The sequence below is a fragment of the Pogoniulus pusillus genome, chromosome 1 (assembly GCF_015220805.1).
Source record: "Pogoniulus pusillus isolate bPogPus1 chromosome 1, bPogPus1.pri, whole genome shotgun sequence".
Taxonomy (NCBI): domain Eukaryota; kingdom Metazoa; phylum Chordata; class Aves; order Piciformes; family Lybiidae; genus Pogoniulus; species Pogoniulus pusillus.
In genome coordinates this window covers 32,072,273-32,097,015 of record NC_087264.1, presented here as the reverse complement: position 1 = coordinate 32,097,015, position 24,743 = coordinate 32,072,273, and the positions used below count along the sequence as shown (strand labels likewise).

General features: G+C 47.2%; 1 protein-coding gene across 1 annotated transcript in view; it reads left to right on the top strand.

Moving 5' to 3' along the window:
* ARHGAP11A (Rho GTPase activating protein 11A) overlaps positions 1-9,754 on the top strand; it is a 52,500-nt gene extending 42,746 nt beyond the window's left edge. Inside the window, exons 19-20 of the mRNA XM_064151505.1 lie at positions 1,201-1,254; positions 9,031-9,754. Of these exons, the coding sequence (XP_064007575.1) occupies positions 1,201-1,254; positions 9,031-9,126 (150 nt within the window). The 3' untranslated portion in view covers positions 9,127-9,754. The remainder of the gene's footprint in view (positions 1-1,200; positions 1,255-9,030) is intronic.
* The last annotated feature ends 14,989 nt before the right edge of the window (positions 9,755-24,743 follow it).

Genomic DNA, 24,743 nt, shown 5'->3' with positions numbered 1-24,743 from the left:
GTTGGCACTGAACTCCTTTCAGCAGGGTTTTGCACTGGGAAGTGTTGATATCTGGAAGGGAATAAGCAAAGACAACAGAGCAGTAGGAAGGATGCCGATTGCTGGTCTTAAAAGGAATTAGAAAACTCCTTGTAAAGCAAGTATTTTTAGTTTTTACTCCCATTCTTGTGTCACCTCAGATACATGAAAAGATGCACCAGAGGCAGGATTCCTGCTTCATCTCCCTCCCATTCTTCTTTGTCTTTTTTTTCCCCTTATGTTTTTGTGCCTCTCTTTTTTTAGTATCTATGTGTTTATAGGATGTATAACGTAAAGGGAAAGGCTGAGGGAGCTGGGATTGTGCAGCCTGGAGAAGGCTCTAGGGGGACCTCATAGCAGCCTGCCAAGACCTGAAAGGGCTACAAGAAGGCTGCAGAGAGACTGTGTGCAAAGGCCTGCAGGGACAGGACAAGGGCAACGGTTTGAAATGATTGAGATTGGACGTGAGGAACAAGTTCTGCACCATGATGGTGCTGGAACACTTTAACAGGTTGCCCAGGGATGTGGTTGAGGCCCCATCCTTGGAGATATTTAAAGTGAGGCTAGACAAAGCTCCTGCTCTAGTGAAGGATGTCCCTGCTGACTGCAGAGAGGGTTAGACTGGATGACCTTTGGAGGTCCCTTTCAATCCAAACCATTTGACAATTCAGTCTATATCACTGTACCAGTAGGTATCTGAAGCACAAGTTCAGGCAATGAGTCTGAATATGGATAACAACATAGTGGAAAACTACTGGGTTTTAAATTCATAGAATTATAGAATGGTGCACAACTTGTTCCTCCCATCCAATCTCAATTTTCGCTCTCATTTCAAACCACTGCCCTCATCCTGTCCCTGCAGGCCTTTGCAAACAGTCCCTCTGCAGCCTTCTTGTAGCCCCTTCAGGCACTGGCAGGCTGCTGTTAGGTCTGCCTGGAGCCTTCTCTTCTGCAGGCTTGAACACCCCCAGCTCCTTCAGCCTGTCCTCATAGCAGAAGTCCTCCAGCCCCCTGTGACTGCTTCTGAAGTACTGTTAGGAATAACCAAATGTTTATTTGTGCTTTGTCTTTCCTGTAAAACTACAGACCACTCTCAACTTGCTCATGTTTAACGGCACAAGAAGTATCTTAAAGGAAACCTAATGAATTTGGTGACTCTGGTTTTGTTTTTTACCCTTCCAGAGCAAGAATTTACTCTTTGAGAAGATTAATGGTGGTCCAAAAAGAAGAAAGAGGGTAACTATCAGAACATTTTCTAGCCCTTGTATCATCTTGAGTGTTTGTAAGAACTGAAATCATGGCATTGAAATGAAGAGTTAGTGTAAAGCAGCTCTGTGCCCAGCTGCTGCAGCTGGCATCAAGGCTTGCTTACAAGAGGTGCTTCTTTAAATAACTTCTTGCTTTCAATAGCTGCACCTAAGTGCACAACATTAATTGAAAAACTTTACTTTCTCTGTGGTTTGAAACTCATCCTGCTTGCACAAAACCCATTTAAAAATATTTAAGTGTCTTTGAAACAGAACTGAAGCTTCCTACTAAAAAGTGTTGGTCAAATGAATTCCTGCTCTGCATGAATGCAGGGTAAATGGGAGAGGGATTGGTTCTTCAGCTCAGGTGATTTGATTCCCGTACTTAGGTTTACCTCAGATTAAACCCTGTGTCCCTCTTGCTTGAAAATCTCAGGTGAATGAGTTCTCATCCCTGACACAGGGGAGTGCTGGACATCCACCATCATCTCCCTTTGTTTTTGGTAGTGTTATCAATGATCTTGCATCAGGAACAGTGTGGCCAGTAGGACAAGGGAGGTTATTATTCCTCTGTACTCAGCACTGGTCAGGCCACACCTTGAGTACTGTGTCCAGTTGTGGGCCCCTCAATTCAAGAGAGATGTTGAGGTGCTGGAACATGTCCAGAGAAGGGCAACGAAGCTGGTGAGGGGCCTGGAACACAAACCCTATGAGGAGAGGCTGAGGGAGCTGGGGTTGTTTAGCCTAGAGAAGAGGAGGCTCAGGGGTGACCTCATTGCTGTCTACAACTACCTGAAGGGAGGCTGTAGCCAGGTGGGGGGTGGCCTCTTCTCCCAGGCAACCAGCAATAGAACAAGGGGACACAGTCTCAAGTTGTGCTGGGGAAAGTATAGGCTGGATGTTAGGAGGAAGTTCTTCACAGAGAGAGTGATTGGCATTGGAATGGACTGCCCAGGGAGGTGGTGGAGGCACCGTCCCTGGAGGTGTTCAAGAAAAGCCTGGATGAGGCACTTAGTGCCATGGTCTAGTTGACTGGCTAGGGCTGGGTGCTAGGTTGGACTGAATGATCTTGGAGATCTCTTCCAACCTGGTTGATTCTATGATCTTAGGCACAAGCCAATTCGTACCAAAGACAATGTGAAATGTGTTTGTTAAAGCCCAGCAAGCAGCACTGGGCACGAGGGGAGTCTTCACTTTGCCAACTCGTGCAACGAGTGCTCAGCAGCCTCTCCCATTCATACATGCAGCTTATGCATAGCTCACCAGGTTTGTTGGAATTACCTAAATGAGTTCTGGGAATTCTTGCTGCATCAGAGGCCTCCCCTGCGCCTGCATCCTCTGCGCTGCTGGCGGTTCCCCAGGTCTCTCTGGTGGTTGCTGGAGATTAAAACCAATGTCCTCCTCTATGTGTCCTCCCAGCTGAGCCCTGGTGCACGAGCAATAGAACCCAGCCACACGAGTTCCCCTCCCCTACAGGTGGCACAACCCCACTAGTTCCTGCGCTACAGCCCTCTCTTAGGGAGGCACATCTCCCCTTTGGTGTTATCTTAACGTGAATCATACCCTTGTTTATCACAGTCCCCTCTATTCTTTTTCCATTTATTGATTCAGCACTGGTCAGGCTACACCTTGAGTCCTGTGTCCAGTTCTGAGCCCCTCAATTCAAGAGAGATGTTGAGATGCTGGAACGTGTCCAGAGAAGGGCAACAAAGCTGGTGAGAGGCCTGGAACACAAACGCTATGAGGAGAGGCTGAGGGTGTTTAGCCTGGAGAAGAGGAGGCTCAGGGGGGAATCTCATTGCTGTCTGCAACTACCTGAAGGGAGGTTGTAGCCAGGTGGGGGTTGGTCTCTTCTACCAACCTCATGGGAATTGGACCTCATGGGAAAACCCCAGGAAACTGCAGAAATTGGAAAGGATTGAACTCTAAGAGTAGGAAGGAATCAACCATGGAAGGCTCCAGAGGGATTCCACTGCATATATGGAAAATTAGCATATTCAAAATTACCTAGCAATTAATTAGGATCCTGTACATTGGGAACCATAAGACTCAGCTTCTTCCTATTGCAAATTTATAGAGGGAAAGGCTTGGAATTCAAGTGTATACAGACAAATAAGATGTCACAACAAAACAAAACCGGTCCGTAGACGGGGGCCTTCAAGTAGGGAATGTTTTTAGGTCTAACAATAATTGTGGTGTTGTCTCTCATCACCACTATCATTAAACGAACTATAGAAGTTTCACAGTTCAGGGATCTGACAAAGAAGAGGTTAAAATAGGGGTACTGACTCTGAAACCCTGTGAAAATGAGGAGAGGTCTAGGTCGATGCTGAATAGATTCGAGAGGGAAACATGAGTCATAGAATCAAGCAGGTTGGAAGAGACCTCCAAGATCATCCAGTCCAACCTATCCCCCAGCCCTAGCCAGTCAACTAGACCATGGCACTAAGTGCCTCATCCAGTCTTCTCTTCAACACCTCCAGGGTCGGCAACTCCACCACCTCCCTGGGCAGCCCATTCCAATGCCAATCACTCTCTCTGCCAACAACTTCCTCCTAACATCCAGCCTAGACCTGCCCTGGCACAACTTGAGACTGTGTCCCCTTGTTCTATTGCTGGCTGCCAACCCCCAGCTGGCTACAGCCTCCCTTCAGGTAGTTGTAGACAGTAATGAGGTGTGCCCTGAGCCTCCTTTTCTCCAGGCTAAACAACCTGTGTCAGCCTTTCCTTTATCAAAAAATCATTTTCAGGCAGGGTTGAAGTCTTCAGACTGGAGAAGACTCTGAGGAGACCTTATTGTGGCCTTCCAGTATCTGAAGAGGACTACAACAAAGCTGGGGAGGGACTTTTTAGGGTGTCAGATAGTGATAGGACTGAGGGGAGTGGATCCATGCTAGGGGAGGGCAGCTTTAGATTAGACCTTAGGAAGAAGTTCTTCCCCTTGAGGGTGATGAGTCACTGGAACAGGTTGCCCAGGGAGGTGGTGGAAGCCTCATCCCTGGAGGTCTTTAAGGCCAGGCTGGATGTGGCTCTGAGCAACCTGATCTAGTGTGAGGTGTCCCTGCCCATGGCAGAGGGGTTGGAACTGGATGATCCTTTGAGGTCCCTTCCAGCCCTGTGGTTATACTTAGCTGCCTGTATATATTTTTTTTCTTACAAGAAGATAAAAAGGTGTAGCTCTCTGCCAGAAAGTAGCTTTTCCAAATACAGCAGTGCAGTTTATGTTGTAAATGAAGGCAATGTGGCTTAAAATAACTGAAGCATTAAGTGAAGATGATTTACTTACACATTTATTTATCTCTCAAAACTGAAGGTCCTTGCTGGAAAGAGAAAATGTAAGTTGATTTCTTACCAATTCACACATCACTTCTAATAAACACTGTTCAGTCAGAAGTTAATGAGCTCTCTTGAGCTTAATATCTCCCCCTGCTTACATTTACTTATCAAGTTTGTTAGTGGAAAAGAAAATAAGGCTAGGCACCTGATTTTAGCTCTGAGTAGCATTTACTCTGGAAATACTTGTATGGAATATTTATTAACGTCTACACCAGCAAGTTTAAGGATTAATGCAATACATGCATCAGGAAGAAAAAAAACAGCACCAAAGCAAACCACCACATTTTCTGTCTCCATGCTGACTGATGTGTTCAAATACAAAAGGCATAATGAGTGGAGAGAGGTGACAGCCACGTGGGCAGGGCTAGTCCAGAATTCTGGAGATGAAGCTTCAGTTTCTTACTTTGCAGCAGGTTTGTTTTCTTAGCGTGGATATGGCACTTACTGGTGAATTCATCATTGTTTAAAGTATTTCACTGTTTTGAGAGTAATGACACTGCTGCTGTAATGACCAGTTCAGCATTTCCCTTGACTGTCAGAAGGGTAACCTAGGGCTGGCACCAGCAGAGTGTGTTTTGCCAGGAGGCAAAAAGCCCACTCCATTCCCCTCCTGCGTTCTTCAGTCTCTGACCCTTCTCCATGCCTTCCTAAACAGACAGGGAGTTTAAGGAGGACAACTTCTGTAACAGGTTGGTCTTTGGGGTCAGAGAATTGGGATGTCCATGGAGAGTAACCTGGTTATGTCTATCTGAAGCTGTAGTGGGACAGTCACACAAGAACTGCTGGAGCCTACAAACCTCTGCATATCACCTCTTTATTTGCATGTATTGTAGGTGTGCAGAGCACCTGCTTATCTGTGCATCTGTAACAGGCAGTGAGCATACAGGTACATCATGTGGGTCACTGCCAGCTGAATGAGGTTCAACAAGTCCAAGTTGCAAGGTCCTGCAGCTGGATCAGGCCAATCCCAGGGACAAATCCATGGTGGGTAGAGAGTGGCTCTGAAGAAAGAAACCTGGGGGCATTAGTTGCTGAGAAGCTCCCCAGGAGCCAGCAGTGCCCTCATGCAGCCCAGCAGGCAGCTGTGTGCTGGGTGGCAGACAGAGAAGTGTGGGCAGGAGAGGGGATTCTGCCCCTTGGCTGAGCTCAGACCTCACCTCCAATCCTGCCTCCAGTGCTGGTGTCTCCAGCAGGAGGAGGACACAGAGCTGCTGGGGAGAGTCCAGAGAAGGCCACAAAGATGATCTGAGGGCTGGATCAGCTCTGCCATGAGGACAGGCTGAGGGAGCTGGGGATGTGCAGCCTGGAGAAGACTCTAGGGGAACCTTAGAGCTGCCTGCCAATAGCTGAAGGGATCCTGCAGGAAGGCTGCAGAGGGACTTTTCCTCTGGGTGTCTAGAGACAGGACAAGGGGGAATGGTTTGAAGCTGAGTCAGAACAGGGTTAGGCTGGTACTGAGGAAGAAGTTCTACAGTAGGAGGTTGGTGAGACTCAGGCATAGGCTGCCCAGGGAGGCTGTGGCTGCCTCCTGCCTGGGGGTGTTGAAGACCAGGTTCAATGAGTCCTTGAGCCTTGAGGCTAATTGTGAGGTGTCCCTGTCCATGGTGGGGAGGTTGGAGCAGATGAGCTCTGAGGTCCCTTCCAACCTAAGCCATCCAATGATTTTATAACCATTATACACAACTGAAGGTCTGGTAGCTTTTTACAGCCTTTGCAGTGCAAGAGAAGGAAGCCTCCAGTGACCTAATTTAAGGAGCAGTTCTCCCCTTGTTTAGATTTCTATGCCCTGCCCAGAGTCTAATAGCCTGACTCTGACAGGAGTGCTTCTGTAATCCCTCAGTCACATTGCCCAGCCCTTGGAGCTGTGCACAAAGGTACCTGGGGTCCAAACTGCTTTGGATTCAGCACAGCTGTAAAAGGCGAAACAGGTTGCCCAGGGACGTAGTTGAGGCCTCATCCCTGGAGATATTCACTGTGAGGCTCAACAAGACTCTGGGCAACTTGATCTGGTTGAGGATGTCCCTGCTGACTGCAGAGGGGGTTGGACTAGATGACCTTTGGAGGTCACTCCCAACCCAGACCCATCGATGATTCTATTCATTATTTAAAGCAGCCAAACATTTTGTATTCTGTTTTGCATAATTCTTCTGCTGGTTGAAAAGGATTCAAAGTTTTCTGTATTCTCATTCCCTTCTACTCTTATTTCAAAAAGTAGCAAACCACCACTCAAACAAACCCCAAACCCCACACCCAAACAAACAACTCCCAACAAACAAAAAGCCAATTAATCTTCCTAAGAATCTTCAAGTAATTCCTAGAAGTTTCTAGGGCAGCCCAATTTTTGCTAAGTTGACATTAAAGGGAATTTAAACACACACAAACAAATCACTTACATGTGTCTTACTTTCAACAACCTCAAGCATTAGTGGTAGCTTTATTTTCAGAGGTTGTGCCACACTCATTTCTGGGTGCCTCATATTTGGCTATTGCCACTTGCAGGCAAAACACTCCTAAAAACCTCCACAAACAGACAACCCCAAAACCAAATCCCAAAGCCCAACTCCCCCCAGAAAAGCAAACAAATAAAAGCCACAAACAATTAAAATATAGGAAAGAGGCCTCTCTGAGCTGGGATTCAGTTTGACAAACAGCATCTAACAGATCTGTACAAACCCAAGAGTCTTAAACTTGAAGAGGGACAAACCCTAAATCTTCTTCCAGGGATTTGACAAACATTGGGATATATGAAAAGGAAGATTTCAAGCCCTTTATCAAAACAGCTCATTTTCGTGTTGGGTTTATTTCCTTTTGTGTAGTTCTGAGCCTCCTACATTTTGGTGAGAAGAGCACAGCAATACCTCCAGAAAAGTAATTTCTGTGGTGCAGCCTGACAAGGATCAGGAGATACTGGAAAATTTGCATTCCTCCCCAGTTTGTCCTTAGGCAAACAGTTTTTGTTGGCATCAAGAAAGCAGCATGCTAGAATTTCTGTCTCTATCTGTGAAGGAGAAAGTGTGCATTTGGATTTGGTTTCCACTGACAGGATAGAAGGCCAGAAAGGAGGTGTAAATAACAATCCTGAAGCTCCACTCAGCTGCTTGGTATCTGCAAGTAGAGTGAAGGCAAATGATAGAATTCAAGCATAGGCTTTCTACATTACTGTAATCTTTTTTTTGAGGCAGGATCTATTCATCTTCAGGCTGATGTTGTGCTACTTACATGGCACGGAGTGAAGTTAGACCCTCTCTGGTGAGACCTTCTCTGGGGATCTCCTTTCCAGCATTCCCTTGTCCTGGCTGTGGTAGGAGAGCCATTTCCTATGTCAAAACCTTGCTTGGCTCTAGCTGCTGTGCCAGCCACTTTTTATCTCAGCATCAAGAGAGGAAGCAAGGAGGAGTTTCCTGGAGGGCAGATAGGCTGGAGAAGAGCTGTTGGTCCTAAATGGTGTTGTGGTACTTAAGTTGTCTCCCAGCAGAGGTCAGTGGTTAATTTAGAGCTCACCTGATTAAGCTACAGCTCACCTGAATCTCTCTAACAAGTTCTGCCTGAAGAATCAGGGAGTTAGATCTGCTGATGCCTCTCTGCTGAGCCAAGGAAAGGAGGAGTGGAGCCAAACGATAGTCTGAACTAAAGACTGGGCGCTGGATTCCTGCAGCAGGCTGCCCAGAGAGGTTGTGAAGTCTCCTTCTCTGGAGACCTTCAAAACCCACCTGGATGCTTTCCTGTGTGACCTGACCTGGGTGGCTCTGCTCTGGCAGGGAGGTTGGACTGGATGATCTCTGGAGGGCCCTTCCAACTGCTAACATTCAGTGTTTCTGCCCTATCTTCTCAACAGTCCTCCCCCACTTGAATTCTTTTCAGTGTATTGGATTAGATTCTTGCAGACAAAAAATCAGACAGCAGAACACTGACTGACTTCCAGATACACTCCCTGGGAGCAACTGGTTGTGGTTTTTTTTGTTTTCCCAATATATGACAGGTAAGAAATATAAAAATATATTCAGTGAGACCTTAGAGCTGCCTGCCAGTACTGGAAGGGGTCCTGCAGGAAGGCTGCAGAGGGACTTCTCATCAGGGTGTCTAGAGACAGGACAAGGGGGATTGGTTTGAAGCTGAGGCAGAACAGGGTTAGGCTGGAGCTGAGGAAGAAGTTCTTCAGTAGGAGGGTGGTGAGACTCTGGAACAGGCTGCCCAGGGAGGCTGTGGCTGCCTCCTGCCTGGGGGTGTTGAAGGCCAGGCTGGATGAGTCCTTGAGCAGCTGAGTCTAGCTGTGAGGTGTCCCTGCCCTTGGTGGGGAGGGTTGGAGCAGATGACCTGTGAGGTCCCTTCCATCCTAAGTGACTCCACAATTCTCTGATCCACTCACCCCAGTTCCCCTTTATATGCTTCCTTGTTTCTAACAAGCATAACTAACTTTAAACTCTTCCAGAGTGTGAACCCCTACCTGCAAGGACAACGCCTGGATAACGTCGTCGCAAAGAAGTCTGTCCCGCACTTCTCCGATGAAGACAAAGGTCCTGAATAAGTCCCAATGAAAAAGAAAAAGAACCAAAAAAAAAGAATGCTGACAGCTCCTGCCATCCTCTGCTAGATCCTACTGTTGCTTAGATAGACCCATCTATTAAACCCCTCCTGAATGGCAGCATGTTTAGTATTTCCATGCTGGTAGATGAAAACCAGCTGTATTTATAACACTACGTTCTCCTAGATAACACAAATATGGTTCTGCTTTTTGTTAAGTGATGGTGAAAAAAAAAGAAAAAAAAAAGAGGTTTTTTTCTGTTGTTTTTCTTTTAGGCATGGAGCAAACTTTCAGACTGTTCAGTCTTTTTGTTAGCTAACGTGAGGTAAATGGTCTTAATGAGCAGCTTGTAAATAGGAAGATGTCCACCTCCAACATTTAATCTTGAAAATGTTACTGTGTTTGACACATGAAAATTATAGTTTAGTGTTTTGCTCACAAATATTGTTACTTAGCAAAGACAAAGTATTTATTTTACCCAGAGAGTTTTGGCTTTTGGTCCATTTTAATAAACATTTAAGCAATCTGCAGGCTTTGCAACGTGACATTTTCCAAACTGGTTCAGAGGCTCGTTTGTCTCGGAGATTGCTGTGCAGAACCACAAATTAAAGAACTTGCTTTTTGGACTTTCCTCCATTGGAATATTTTCCTGATAAGTTTGAATCCTTCCCTGTTCACAGCTCCCCTGCTTTCTTCCATATCAGTGGTACTGCTGTGTGGAAATTCCATCTTCCTCACTCTGCTTTGCAGCATTTGTGCATCATAAACTGTTTAAATGCTGTGTCCCTGGAATATAGTAAGTGAGGATCATGGAATGGGAGTGCCCTCCAGAGATCATCCAGTCCAGTTCCCCTCCAGAGCAGGATCACCTAGAATAGGTCACATGGGAACACAGCCAGGTGGGTTTGGAAAGTCTCCAGAGAAAAAGACTCCACAACCTCTCTGGGCAGTCTGCTCCATGGGTCCAACACCATCACAGAGAAGAAGTTTTCCCTCCTGTTCCCATGGCACCTCCTCTGCTTCAGCTTGCTCCCAGTGCCCCTTGTCCTGTCCTTGGCCATCCCTGAGCAGAGCCTGGCTGCATCCAGCTGACACCGCCCTGCACATCTTTAGCAGCAGCAATGAGGGCAGCCCTCAGGCTCCTCTGCTCCAAGCTCCAAGCCCCAGCTCCCTCAGCCTGGCTTCATAAGGAAGATGTTCCGTTCCTTCAATCATTGAGACATTAAGGTTGTATCTTCTGAAGGTAAATCCAGGCTATGAAGGTCATTGCTATTGATGATCTTAGCTGATTAGACAGTTTCAAGGCCCAGCTTGACAGTGTGCTGGGCACTCTTGTTCGAAGTATATCCTTACCGTGAAAGGCTGGACTGTATGATCCTTGAGCTCCCTTCCAACCTGGGATTCCCTTATGAATCTCCTGGAAAGCCATGACAGTCCAACTAGCACTGCTCTGAAGGTTGCTCTGGGAAGCTTAAATTGCCCTCTTGTCCTGGGAGATTGAAGAACTTTCTATTCCAGAAAGCTGAGCTCTCCCTTCTCTGAAAGATGAGAATATAAAAAAGAAAAGCACCTAACTTTATTTTCAGGGCTCATCTGAAATGTTTCTCAGCCATGTGCTTGGGGCATTGAAATTGGGGAAAAACAGCTCACAGCCTAGAAGTGAGTAAATTCAGGTGAGATGTTAGGAAGAAGTTCTTCAGCATGAGGGTGGTGAGACACTGGAACAGGTTGCCCAGGGAGGTGGTGGACGCCTCGTCCCTGGGGGTCTTTATGGCCAGGCTTGATGCAGCTCTGAGCAACCTGATCTAGTGTGAGGTGTCCCTGCCCGTGGTGGTGGTTTGGAAATTAATGATCCTTGAGGTCCCTTCCAGCCCTGACAATTCTATGATTCTACGACTCTAAATTCTACTCTGTGGAAAACAATATGGTAGTTTCCTTCCCTGACCTACAGGAAAGCAATAATATAATGATTACCTCTCAGGCAAAATAAAGCAGGTAAGAAACAAAAGGTCCTGGGCACATCGGATTAAACGTAACAGGATGGCACAAATGTGGCTCTGGCTGGCATTGGATTTTTCTGTCTCAGCACTTTGTATGCTCTCACATCATTTATGGGTAAGTTGCAAAATGTCCCAGGCTGAACTATAAATCACTTTCATCGTATTTCCTCTTGGAAAAAGAAGTCTGGAAGAGAAAAGTAAATAGTACGTGATGCAGTGGGCTTCAGACTCACATGTGGCAGGGCGCTGAGGAGCCTCTGTGAACTGCAGAGCTCCTTCCACTCCCAGTGCCTGGCACAGGATGGGGGTAACCCAGCTGGGCACCTGGGGGAACTTGCAGGCTCAGCTCCTTAAGCTTACTCTTACTGCCTGCACTCCTGCTTAGCCTTCCCACAAGCACTGAGTGCCGCAGAGGTTCTCTCCAAAGGCAGGAAAAGCTACATGTGATGGGTCTGAAATCAGAACCCACCGATGCCTCGTGGGGCAGAGGATGTGATATGATTATTCCTCCCACCCAGCCCCACAGCCAGTCACTGCTGCTGCCACAAGGCTTCCTGTTGGTTGAGGGCTAGATTTTTATTCCTAAGAAACATGGACTGCTTCAGGTGCTCAGGTGTCTCATGAATGCCTTGAGAGTGCTCTGAGCTGCAGTCTAGCTTTGTTAGATCCACCAGAATCCATCTCAGTCACCAGACCACCCATGAAGGCAACTGACTTCTCTTTCCAAGCTCTTAGTAAGGACAAGCAGGTAATAAAAATGTACAGTAGTGTGTGTGTGGGGGGGGGAGGGCTTAAAAAAGAAGAGGCAAAGAAGGACTGGTTGCTTAATAGCTTCAGAAGTGCCAGGTCTGAGTACTTGAGGCTCATCCCTGCCTCTGGCAGGGAGGTTGGAGTAGATGATCTCTAAGGAGATTGGAGTAGGTGACCTGTAAGAAGGTTGGAGTATATGGTTGCTAAGGTCCCTTCCAACCTGAGCCATTCTGTGTTTAGCTCCCTGCAGCCCTGTGTGGGGGTGACAATCTGACCTTTCAAACCACGTAGCACAGGCATCTGGAGTGGCTGCCCAGGACCCCAGTGAGGCCTGAGGAGTTGTCCTCTTTGTGACAGATCTGTAGAGAGCAGGGAAAAGAAATCCCCTTGGAGATGTTTTTGTCTTCTAGTGCACCATTGCCATGCTATGTCTTACAGGAACCGTCTGCTGGAAGAAATCAAATGCATGGTGGTGAGCAGCCTTTGGGCAGCTTGCCTGAGTGTTTCACCAGGAAGGCTCAGCAGCACCATTGTCAAATTTTAATACAATGTAGTTACTACACCATGGTAATGAGGTGAATAATTCTAATTTCAGTGTCAGAGTAGAGCTGTCCTTCTGCACTGGGCTCGGTAGTCTCTTGTTAATTAAAAAAACACCACCACAAACCCCAAAGCAAACCAACTGTCCCTCCTACTGCTCCCAAACCAGCCCAAGCAGATTGATGTAGAGGGTTTTTTTTTTGTAGAGAATCTTTCCCAGTGCTGGCCTCTGGGAATCAGTGAACAGTAACAGCAGCTATCCCACTCGCTCCACCACAGCAGTGCTTCCAGGAATGCTCTGCCAGGTGTCATCAGCCTACTACAGCCAGGATGCCTGTGAGTTAAGGAGCATGTCTGTTGCTGGTGCTGTTTGCAATGATCATTCCATTAAAGCCTTTTAAGAGTACTTTTAAATCTGCAGGTCTGTTAATTAACATATCTGACACACAACCTGCTTGCTTGGCGTGCACACAAAGTGTGTTGCCATGCAGCATTGGCTTGGGCTGGTAAAGATCTGTTTCTGACCCTAGCTTAGGAAAAGCAGTGAGGAACTGAGCAGGGTATTTCATCTGGGACACAGAACTTGCTCTGAGGCTGCATGTAACAGAAAGGTACCTGGTGGGTTCTGATGGACAAGTAGCTGAAGATGAGCCAGCAGAGTGCTCAGGGCACTAAGAAAGCCAAAGGCAGCCTTGCTGGGATCAGCAGTGGTGGTGTGACCAGCAGGAGCAAGGCAGGAGAAGGCTCCTGGACTTGGCACTGGTGAGGCCACCCCTTGAGTGCTGGGTTCAACCAACACCCCCAGGCCTCTCTCCAAGTTGCAGCTTTGCAGACACACACATCCCAAGGTATGAAGATGAAGCATATCTTCATCTGCTGAACTGAGGAAGGACAGGGGCAGAAAGCTGACTGCCCCTGACTTTTGGCTTCAGTGTGGACAAAGTAACACTGAAACTCCTCTTTCCAAATGTCAGGAGTTGGGGATGAAGGCAACTATTCCTTTTGATGGTGAAGAGGAGAGCACAGATAATGGCTGCCTGGCACAGGAATGGGTCCTAAGCCAAGGTTTCCAGATAAGAGACACTGAGAGGGCCAAGCAGATGGATGGTCCAGGACTGCCACACTGAAGCCTTTGGCTATTGGGTGAAGACTGGCACTGAGCTGCAGTTTATCAGCCTCACTTACCATGAGGAGGAAGCACGCAGCATCAGTTCATCTCTGCTTTATTTATGGTGCCAACTGCTTTGCTGTGCTGACATGGATCCTGGCAGCTGGAACTGCTGCCAGCCATGTGTTCAACACATGGGAGCAGAACACACTTTGAATGATGTGAGTGTCATGGCAGCAGCTTCACCAATAGGAACTGAAAGAGCTTGAAAAGGAAAGTCCTTCTTGGCTACCAGGGTCTGATTTGGTAAGTGAGACAGGAATTAGAGATGGGAGGAATCTAGAACAGCAAGACCCGAGTGACCTCTTGTTACTTGCTTACTTGCTCCTATCGATCCTGTAACCAAACCAGATAGAATCCAGCTCTGACTGCAGTGCATGGGATGTCTTCTACATTTCCTGGCTCTGTTTCTTCATCCCACTTTGCTCTCCAAGAAAAACAGTGGTGAGAGTCAGTGGCTAAATTCTCTCTATAAACTGAGGCAAAGGAGAAAACACAAAGGAAAATAATTTGCTCTTTGCTACTAGCCCCAAACTCTCCCTTGTTCATTCATGTGCAGACCCTTTAAGTCCTGAATTTAAATGTATAAATACTTTTATTTTAGAGCCTGGTTCTGAGCCTAAGCACTGTGTGACAGTGTTAATATTCTTGGAAGCCACAACAGATCTCTGTTACAAATGATGAAGATGGTTTTTAGATGTGAGCATCTGCACAATGATTAGATCATAGGAGGCACACACAGCTTTGATGCTGAATTCAGTCTTAGCCTCTTCTTAACTAATTCTTCATCCTGAGAAAGAAAAGGGAAAGTATAGCAGTTCTTCAGTGCTGGAAGATGCTTATCTGCATCACAGTGCCCTGAAATCCTCTGAAAGTAGCTGAAATTCAATTGGGATGGTCCATATGGGGAAATGTGGTCACCTCTGCTGCGAGGACAGGCTGAGGGAGCTGGGAGTGTTTAGCCTGGAGAAGAGAAGTCTCCAGGCAGACATAATAGCAGCCTGCCAGGACCTGAAAGGGGCTACAGGAAGGCTTCAGAGGGACTGTTTGCAAAGGCCTGCAGGGACAGGATGAGGGCAATGGTTTTAAATGAGAGCAGGGCAGATTGAGACTGGATGTGAGGAACAAGTTGTGCTCTGAGCAACCTGCTCTAGTGAAGGATGTCCTTGCTGACTGCATAGCAGTTGGACTGGATGAGCTTTGGAGGTCCCCTGCAATCTAAACCATTCTATGATCCCTGAGCAGAGCCTGGCTGTGTCCTGCCCACACTGCCCTGCACATCTTTAGCAGCAGCAATGAGAGCAGCCCTCAGGCTCCTCTGCTCCATAGCTTTATCCTGCTACTCCCACAACGTCCCCAGCTCTGCTGCAACCTTTCTGGTGGCTGTAGGCCTAAAGTGATGGAGTCTTGGAAGTCTTGTTTTCAGGGCTGTCCGTGAGTGCAAGTTACCCAGCATGCAAGCAGAATGACAGAGGTCTCTTTCTGTTGAAAATGCCTTCTTTTTTTGCTTGAGTAGTAAAAGCTACATTCTGTTTTCTTACATCATTGGCTAGTTCCTGCTGTGGTTTTATGTTCCCAGCAGCAGCCAAGACAACAGTTACCCACAAACTTGAGGATAAGACCTTCACAGACTGCCCCTAAAACATCAGTTGCTTGCTACAAGTGCTTTGTGTTTGCTTTGTGGTGCATCTGGGGGTTCTTGATCTGGAGATTTACAAAACTGGGCATTATTTCCAATTAGCAGGTGGCCAAACAGTTGCAAAGTGCCTGAGAGTTGGCTCAACTAAAGGCTTCAGTGCCTGCAATTGGACTTGTGTGCAACACGAAGTCCAAACCTGGTTCCTTAGGTAGCTGAGACCTATTCACAACTGTTTTCTTGTCAATGCCATATCTCAGGCACCTAAACTGTGCATTCCTGGGGCTGTTTGAAATGTGGTGCACCTGCACAGCTCTGGATCTCTCTTTGTCCTAAGCCCAGCCTATATCCACAAACTTGGCAATTCCTGCCCCATATTCCCTGGGGGAAGCAGCCTGGTAAGGACCCAGCTCCCATGTGTCTACAGGAGCAGGCACTGCACAAAATACCACAGCAGGAGGAGACAGTTTCATTAAAAATAATGACCAAAAAAAGGTGTCTAGAATTGGTTCTGGAAGAGGCAGAAGGAGGACAGCTCTAACCAGAGCCAGAGGAGAGGATCCAGAATGAACACGAATTTACCATCTAATGGTTAGCAGGGCAGGGTGAAGATGAGGAAGGACAGGCTAACACCTAGGCTCTAGCTAGTCCTCAAAGAGTGTTTGGGGAGCTCACCAGACATGGATCAACACACAAAAGTAGTCTTGGACCATGGCAAAACCAAACCAAACACTCTCCACCATCCTCCCCAGCAATAGAACAAGGGGACACAGTCTCAAGTTGTGCCAGGGTAGGTATAGGCTGGATGTTAGGAGGAAGTTCTTCACAGAGAGAGTGATTGGCATTGGAATGGGCTGCCCAGGGAGGTGGTGGAGGCACCGTCCCTGGAGGTCTTCAAGAAAAGCTTGGATGAGGCACTTAGTGCCATGGTCTAGTTGACTGGATAGGGCTGGGTGATAGGTTGGACTGGATGATCTTGGAGGTCTCTTCCAACCTGGTTGATTCTATGATTCTATGACTTCTTTTGCCCCCCCCATCTTAACTGCTTCCTGGACTGCTGAACAGCCTAAGGAGGGGAGGTGCAGAGTCCCATCCTACACATAGGCTCTTGCCTCACAGCTAAGAGCCTACACCTCTGGAGGTGCAGGAGACACAGGCTGGAACACCTCCAGTGAGCAGGCAGACCTCACAAGCTTTCCTGATGCCTGAAAGGATACCAGAACTTTGGCCCTTACTATGAGTGTGTTATTCTCTCAGGAAAATGAGAGGCATTCAGCTGCTACCCCAGTAACTGAGAGAAGGTCCCACTTACCAAGGCTGAGAAATTAGCAAAGGCTCATTTACTTGACTCTTCATTCTGTAGTAACTTAAAAAATATCTTTAGGTCACTTTGCCTCTGTTGAAGCATTTTAAACCCCACTTCCTCACTTCTTATTAGATCTCTTTGGGTTCCTTCCAACCCCTGACATTCTGTGATCCGGTGATTCCAGTTTCAAGTTTGATCTTGCTATCCTTGTCCTTCAAAGGATTTGCTGACCAAGAGCTGCAGTCATCCTCAGGGATCCTCCAAGTGTTGCTAACAAAACACCTCCTTATAGCAAGATCTGTCTTGTTATTAAAAGCATCTTCTGCATTAAAGCTCAGATGGAATCTTTGCCTCCACACCAGGAGGAATAATTCTACTAAAGGTGTTTTTTAAAAGCTGTTGGACAGAGTCCAGAGGAGGACACAAAGGTGATCCAAGGGCTGGAACACTTCTGCTGTGAGGACAGGCTGAGGGAGCTGGGGGTGTTCAGCTTGGAGAAGAGAATACTCCAGAGGGACCTTAGAGCTGCCTGACGATAGCTGAAGAGATCCTGCAGGAAGGCTGCAGAGGGACTTTTCATCAGGGTGAGATTTTTGATGCTACCTTGTAAAGCAGCTTCACAAAAGCATCTAAAGCTTGACTGCTGCACCTGCCTGGGAGCCTTACCCAGGCTCCTATGGCCCCTCTGACAATGTGTGGCTCCTGGCTGCAGCTGCTCCTCCTCTGGCTGTAACGGGCTGGGTGGCAGCAGTTAAGAAACTCTGCCTGTCCCTTGCTCCCTTTCCTAGGGCTTGCTGAAAAGTGACCACACAAACAATTATTTGACTATAAATTAATAGCTGAAGGGATCCTGCAGGAAGGCTGCAGAGGGACTTTTCATCAGGGTGTCTAGAGACAGGACAAGGGGGAATGGTTTGAAGCTGAGGCAGAGCAGGGTTAGAGTGGAGCTGAGGAAGAAGTTCTTCAGTAGGAGGGTGCAGAGACTCTGGAACAGGCTGCTCAGGGAGGCTGTGGCTGCCTCCTGCCTGGGGGTGTTGAAGGCCAGGTTGGATGAGGCCTTGAGCAGCTGAGTCTAGCTGAGAGGTGTCCCTGCCCATGGTGGGTAGGTTGGAGCAGATGAGCTCTGAGCTCCCTTCCAACTTGAGCCATTCTGTGATTCTATGATTTCAGGTAGAGTTTCCCCTATTAAGGTACACAGGGCTGAATACTGAAGAGATTTACCAAGCTCTTCCAGAAGCTACTGGTATTGTACCTAAAGCAAGAGGACTCTGGATCAGACACACTGGACTGGAGAGACTCAGGCATGAAAGTCTTACGACATGCCTCTCAGAAACAAAGAGGTCTCCTTTGACTGTGGTGTTTTGTTCTCTGCCTAGAAAGGGGGTTTTGGTCAAGTCTGAGTGCAGTAGGAAGTGACCCCTTCTTAATGCACAGAGGCTTTCTAAACAAATCATCCTACCTCCACTGGCTAGGAAAGTGCTTTCTTCCTCCACCTAGCCTGTGCCCCCACCTGCATTTATCTCAACTAATTACATCAAGACAAAAAAATCCCTCAACCTTCTCTCTGGGACCTTTTCCCATCATGATAGATGCCTCAACGTAAAAAAAAACCTTCAGCCTACAGAAAAGGCACAGCCAAAAGAAGTCAAAATTCTTAATCTCAGGAACTGACTATATTAAATGGAGAGATTTTCTTTGCTTCCCAAGACAAGAAAATATCCTGCTTGTTTCTGTGTTCTCTTTAGTCATAGCAGAAGAGCAAGAAAGAGCTGCAAGGAAAGATATATATTTTTAAATATAGCTTTTGGGGCTGGCTGCTCCCAAGGACTCTTTCTTTTCCAAGTCCTGTTCTATGTTTTCATAAGGTAAAAAAAAATGTTAGGGGTTTTTTGTTTGTTTGTTTTTGTTGTTTTGGGTTTTTTTCCCCTCTGAAGTCATATGTTCATTTTGAAACCCTGACAAAAAAAGAATAATTCCTCCTTCACAAGAAGTCTCATTCCATCTGGTTGGGAACCAAAAAAGCCCTGCCACAGTCTGATCTGAAGTGTAATTGATTTGATCACTTGCAATTTAACTTCTTTGCTTACGTCTTTAGTGCATTAAGACTTCCTGGGGAGAGGAGGGGAGGGGGAAAACCTGTTTACATTTCTAGACTTTTTAAAAGTGCATCCAGAAGCTCCAAGTGTTCAGTGCCTGATTAATTACAAACACCTAGATCATTGCTCCCAAACCTATTTACAGAATCTCCCCTAACATCAAGTGATTTTACACTTTTCCAGGCACTTTGAACCTTCTGTTATTTTGTTAGGGGGGGCAGAAATTAAATTAAAGGGGAAAAAAAATATTCAATCAAAGTGCCAATGAAAGCAGCTCACAGAGAGGTGCTGGACAGTGTGCTTAGCCCTAGCATGAGAGGTGACAGCTCTGCCATGGCTCTGAACAGCTCCACAGAAAGGAAGGGTGATGTCTGTGGTGGCTATGTTTGGAGAATAAAGTAAAAGGACTTAAAAAAAACCAAACTAATTAGAAATCAAGATACTGCAAGAAAGGGAAAGATCAATGAAGAAATATCCAACTGGCTTTAGCCAAACAGCCTAACCAGGGCACTTTTGACAAGGAAACAGAAGAAGCAAAACAGAGCAGTTGGAAATATCAAGAGAAGTGATTTGGCTCTAGCCTTGCCTGTGTAGTTTCCCAGAAGTGGGTTTTTTTTTCCTTCTTTTTGGCAATTTTTGAAAGAGTACATTTTTGGTAAAAGCACACAGATAGAAACTAGACTATTTTTGTAGTTTTATTATTCTTATTAATATTGTGTTGCACTTCTCATTCTCAAGCTCACAAAGTGTAGCATTCTGATATGCACAACGACTAGAATAGCCTGCAGCAGGGGCAAGATGTAGCTATAGATCAGCTGTAGCCATAGAGTAGCTGCTGCTATAGAGCAGCTGTAGCCATAGAGCAGCTGTAGCCATAGAGCAGCTGTAGCCATAGAGTAGCTGTAGCTATAGATCAGCTGTAGCCATAGAGTAGCTGCTGCTATAGATCAGCTGTAGCCATAGATCAGCTGTAGCCATAGAGCAGCTGTAGCCATAGAGTAGCTGTAGCTATAGAGTAGCTGTAGCCATGGAGTAGCTGTAGCTATAGATCAGCTGTAGCCAGAGTAGCTGTAGCCATAGATCAGCTGTAGCCATAGAGTAGCTGTAGCTATAGATCAGCTGTAGCCATAGAGTAGCTGTAGCCATAGATCAGCTGTAGCCATAGATCAGCTCTAGCCAGAGGTGAGCTGTAGCCATAGAGTAGCTGTTAGCTATAGATCAGCTGTAGCCATAGAGTAGCTGTAGCCATAGATCAGCTGTAGCCATAGATCAGCTCTAGCCAGAGGTGAGCTGTAGCCATAGAGTAGCTGTAGCCATAGATCAGCTGTAGCCACAGAGTAGCTGTAGCTATAGATGAGCTGTAGCCATAGATCAGCTGCAGCTATATATAGAGTAGCTGTAGCCATAGATGATTTTGAGGTTTGCTTGGCTCCAGCCTCTCGGATTGTTTTATGTGTGCTTTATTTCCTACACTCCAAAGAGCCCCACTGAAAGGAGAATCAAGCATCTGGCAAGTCCCTGCAGGATCTGGGTCTGAATCTAAGTTTAGCACAAAGCTGAATCCACCTTTCCTACCACAGCAATTAATTGTTTGCATTTAAACTGCTATTTGAACCAATAAAGACTTGGAAATTGGAGCCTTATCTTTAGCAGCTTTTTTAGACAACCGCAACTGGTTAAACACTTCCTTGTCTGCCTTTAGATTTCTTTCTGTCCACATGAGTGAAAACTTGGCTTCTTCACTGGAAATGTGTTTTGGGTTGTTTCTTTTTTTCTTTTTTTTTTTTTTTTCATTATTGTGGAGAATGACAGAAGTTAAAAGGCTTTTCTTCCCCATTAGAAGCCTTCAGAAATTTCAAACTGAATATATTCAGGATGTAGACACAAAATGAGGCCTCCAGCAGCCAAGTCTAGCTGAGAGGAGTCCCTGGCCACGGCGGGGAGCTTGGAGTAGATGAGCTCTAAGGTGCCTTCCAACCTGAGACACTCAATGAGGATAGCATGAAAACAGGGGAAAATAAAATTCAGGAAGGGGGAGAAAAGAAGGGGGAGAAAAGAAGGGGGAGAAAAGAAGGGGGAGAAAAGAAGGGGGAGAAAAGAAGGGGGAGAAAAGAAGGGGGAGAAAAGAAGGGGGAGAAAAGAAGGGGGAGAAAAGAGGGGGGGGAAAAGAAGGGGGAGAAAAGAAGGGGGAGAAAAGAAGGGGGAGAAAAGAAGGGGGAGAAAAGAAGGGGGAGAAAAGAAGGGGGAAATTTATGTTCCTACACTCAGTGGAACTTTCAGCTGTTTATTTCATGTGAAGTTGGGTACCAAACCAGCTTTAAGGACTTAGGCCAAAATGAGTCTTCCTTCTTTGAAGACTCTATTCCATTTTTTATGGCTAGGGAAATGGAGTTCACAGAAAGTCAGTGGGAGTGAATTCTAGAATGGCTTAGGTCGGAAGGGAGCTCAGAGCTCATCTGCTCCAACTTCCCCACCATGGGCAGGGACACCTCTCAACTAGACTCAGCTGCTCAAGGCCTCATCCAGCCTGGCCTTCAACACCCCCAGGCAGGAGGCAGCCACAGCCTCCCTGGGCAGCCTGTTCCAGAGTCTCACCACCCTCCTACTGAAGAACCTATTCCTCAGCTGCAGTCCAACCCTGCTCTGCCTCAGCTTCAAACCATTCCCCCTTGTCCTGTCTCTAGATACCCTGATGAAAAGTCCCTCTGCAGCCTTCCTGCAGGATCCCCTCAGCTATTGGAAACAGTGTTAAAGATGAAGGTAGGGGGTGGGGTGCACTTGTGCCTCTTATACCTCTTCTTCTTGATGGAGGTAGCAGCTAAGTAAAAAACACCAGTGAGAAAGGGCTCCATTTCTTCCACCTGCATTAATATTCACTCCAAGAAGTGGGCTAACCAACACTGGAGCAGTGCAACCATTTAAGAGGGTTCTTTGCCACGGTGCAGTAGACTATTTTGTGATGCTTAGTGCCAAATACAAAATGCAGGATTTCTACACAATCTCAATAAGTTGTCTCAGTAAAGACAAAAAAAGGCAAAAGAAAAAGGACTTCAGCTCTTTCATTCCTGCAAAGCTTTTTCCATCTGGCATTCCATTTTCATCCACATATTGAGAGGGGAAAAAAAATCAAAAAGAACAGGTAAGATTTTAATTTTGAAAAGGAGGCAATGGGACAAAAAATAAATAAACCAAAACAAAAGCCTTGCAGATCTTCTTATACAACAAACCTGTCATCCATTCTTACTTCTTTTCCTTTTGCTACAGGCAGTAAGGGGCAGAGTCGGGATGTTAGGAACAAATTCTGCACCATGAGGGTGCTGGAACACTGCAAGGGGCTGCTTGAAGAGGTGGCTTTGGCTCCAGCCCTGCGGATATTCAAGGTGAGGCTGGAGAGGGCTCTGGGCAATCTGATCTAGTTAGGGAAGTCCCTGCTGGCTACAGGGGGTTTGGACTAGATGAACTTTGGAAGGCCCTTCCAGCCCAGAGCATTCTGTGATCCTATGGAAAAATCCAGACCTTCCAGCTGCTTGGTCTGCCAGCTGGCCCCGGGTGCTCTCTAGGTGCTGCACAGAAGCCCTCACGCTGCGAGTAGGAGAAAGCATTCCTGCTCCAGCTGATACTGCGAGCAGGAGAAAGCATTCCTGTTCCAGCTGATACTGCGAGCAGGAGAAAGCATTCCTGCTCCAGCTGATACTGCGAGCAGGAGAAAGCATTCCTGATCCAGCTGATACTGCGAGCAGCAGAAAGCATTCCTGTTCCAGCTGATACTGCGAGCAGCAGAAAGCATTCCTGTTCCAGCTGATACTGCGAGCAGGAGAAAGCATTCCTGTTCCAGCTGATACTGCGAGCAGGAGAAAGCATTCCTGCTCCAGCTGATACTGCGAGCAGCAGAAAGCATTCCTGCTCCAGCTGATACTGCGAGCAGCAGAAAGCATTCCTGCTCCAGCTGATACTGCGAGCAGGAGAAAGCATTCCTGCTCCAGCTGATACTGCGAGCAGCAGAAAGCATTCCTGTTCCAGCTGATACTGAGAGCAGGAGAAAGCATTCCTGTTCCAGCTGATACTGCGAGCAGGAGAAAGCATTCCTGTTCCAGCTGATACTGCGAGCAGCAGAAAGCATTCCTGTTCCAGCTGATACTGCGAGCAGGAGAAAGCATTCCTGTTCCAGCTGATACTGCGAGCAGGAGAAAGCATTCCTGTTCCAGCTGATACTGCGAGCAGAAAGCATTCCTGATCCAGCTGATACTGCGAGCAGGAGAAAGCATTCCTGTTCCAGCTGATACTGCGAGCAGAAAGCATTCCTGATCCAGCTGATACTGCGAGCAGGAGAAAGCATTCCCGATCCAGCTGATACTGCGAGCAGGAGAAAGCATTCCCGTTCCAGCTGATACTGCGAGCAGGAGAAAGCATTCCTGTTCCAGCTGATACTGCGAGCAGGAGAAAGCATTCCTGTTCCAGCTGATACTGCGAGCAGGAGAAAGCATTCCTGCTCCAGCTGATACTGCGAGCAGGAGAAAGCATTCCTGCTCCAGCTGATACTGAGAGCAGGAGAAAGCATTCCTGCTCCAGCTGATACTGCGAGCAGCAGAAAGCATTCCTGCTCCAGCTGATACTGCGAGCAGGAGAAAGCATTCCTGCTCCAGCTGATACTGCGAGCAGCAGAAAGCATTCCTGCTCCAGCTGATACTGGGAGCAGGAGAAAGCATTCCTGCTCCAGCTGATACTGCGAGCAGCAGAAAGCATTCCTGCTCCAGCTGATACTGCGAGCAGGAGAAAGCATTCCTGATCCAGCTGATACTGCGAGCAGCAGAAAGCATTCCTGCTCCAGCTGATACTGCGAGCAGGAGAAAGCATTCCTGCTCCAGCTGATACTGCGAGCAGGAGAAAGCATTCCTGTTCCAGCTGATACTGCGAGCAGCAGAAAGCATTCCTGTTCCAGCTGATACTGCGAGCAGGAGAAAGCATTCCTGTTCCAGCTGATACTGCGAGCAGGAGAAAGCATTCCTGTTCCAGCTGATACTGCGAGCAGAAAGCATTCCTGATCCAGCTGATACTGCGAGCAGGAGAAAGCATTCCTGTTCCAGCTGATACTGCGAGCAGGAGAAAGCATTCCTGCTCCAGCTGATACTGCGAGCAGGAGAAAGCATTCCTGCTCCAGCTGATACTGAGAGCAGGAGAAAGCATTCCTGCTCCAGCTGATACTGCGAGCAGCAGAAAGCATTCCTGCTCCAGCTGATACTGCGAGCAGGAGAAAGCATTCCTGCTCCAGCTGATACTGCGAGCAGGAGAAAGCATTCCTGCTCCAGCTGATACTGCGAGCAGCAGAAAGCATTCCTGCTCCAGCTGATACTGCGAGCAGGAGAAAGCATTCCTGATCCAGCTGATACTGCGAGCAGCAGAAAGCATTCCTGCTCCAGCTGATACTGCGAGCAGGAGAAAGCATTCCTGCTCCAGCTGATACTGCGAGCAGCAGAAAGCATTCCTGCTCCAGCTGATACTGCGAGCAGCAGAAAGCATTCCTGCTCCAGCTGATACTGCGAGCAGCAGAAAGCATTCCTGCTCCAGCTGATACTGCGAGCAGGAGAAAGCATTCCTGCTCCAGCTGATACTGTGAGCAGCAGAAAGCATTCCTGTTCCAGCTGATACTGAGAGCAGGAGAAAGCATTCCTGTTCCAGCTGATACTGCGAGCAGGAGAAAGCATTCCTGTTCCAGCTGATACTGCGAGCAGCAGAAAGCATTCCTGTTCCAGCTGATACTGCGAGCAGGAGAAAGCATTCCTGTTCCAGCTGATACTGCGAGCAGGAGAAAGCATTCCTGTTCCAGCTGATACTGCGAGCAGAAAGCATTCCTGATCCAGCTGATACTGCGAGCAGGAGAAAGCATTCCTGTTCCAGCTGATACTGCGAGCAGAAAGCATTCCTGATCCAGCTGATACTGCGAGCAGGAGAAAGCATTCCTGATCCAGCTGATACTGCGAGCAGGAGAAAGCATTCCCGTTCCAGCTGATACTGCGAGCAGGAGAAAGCATTCCTGTTCCAGCTGATACTGCGAGCAGGAGAAAGCATTCCTGTTCCAGCTGATACTGCGAGCAGGAGAAAGCATTCCCGTTCCAGCTGATACTGC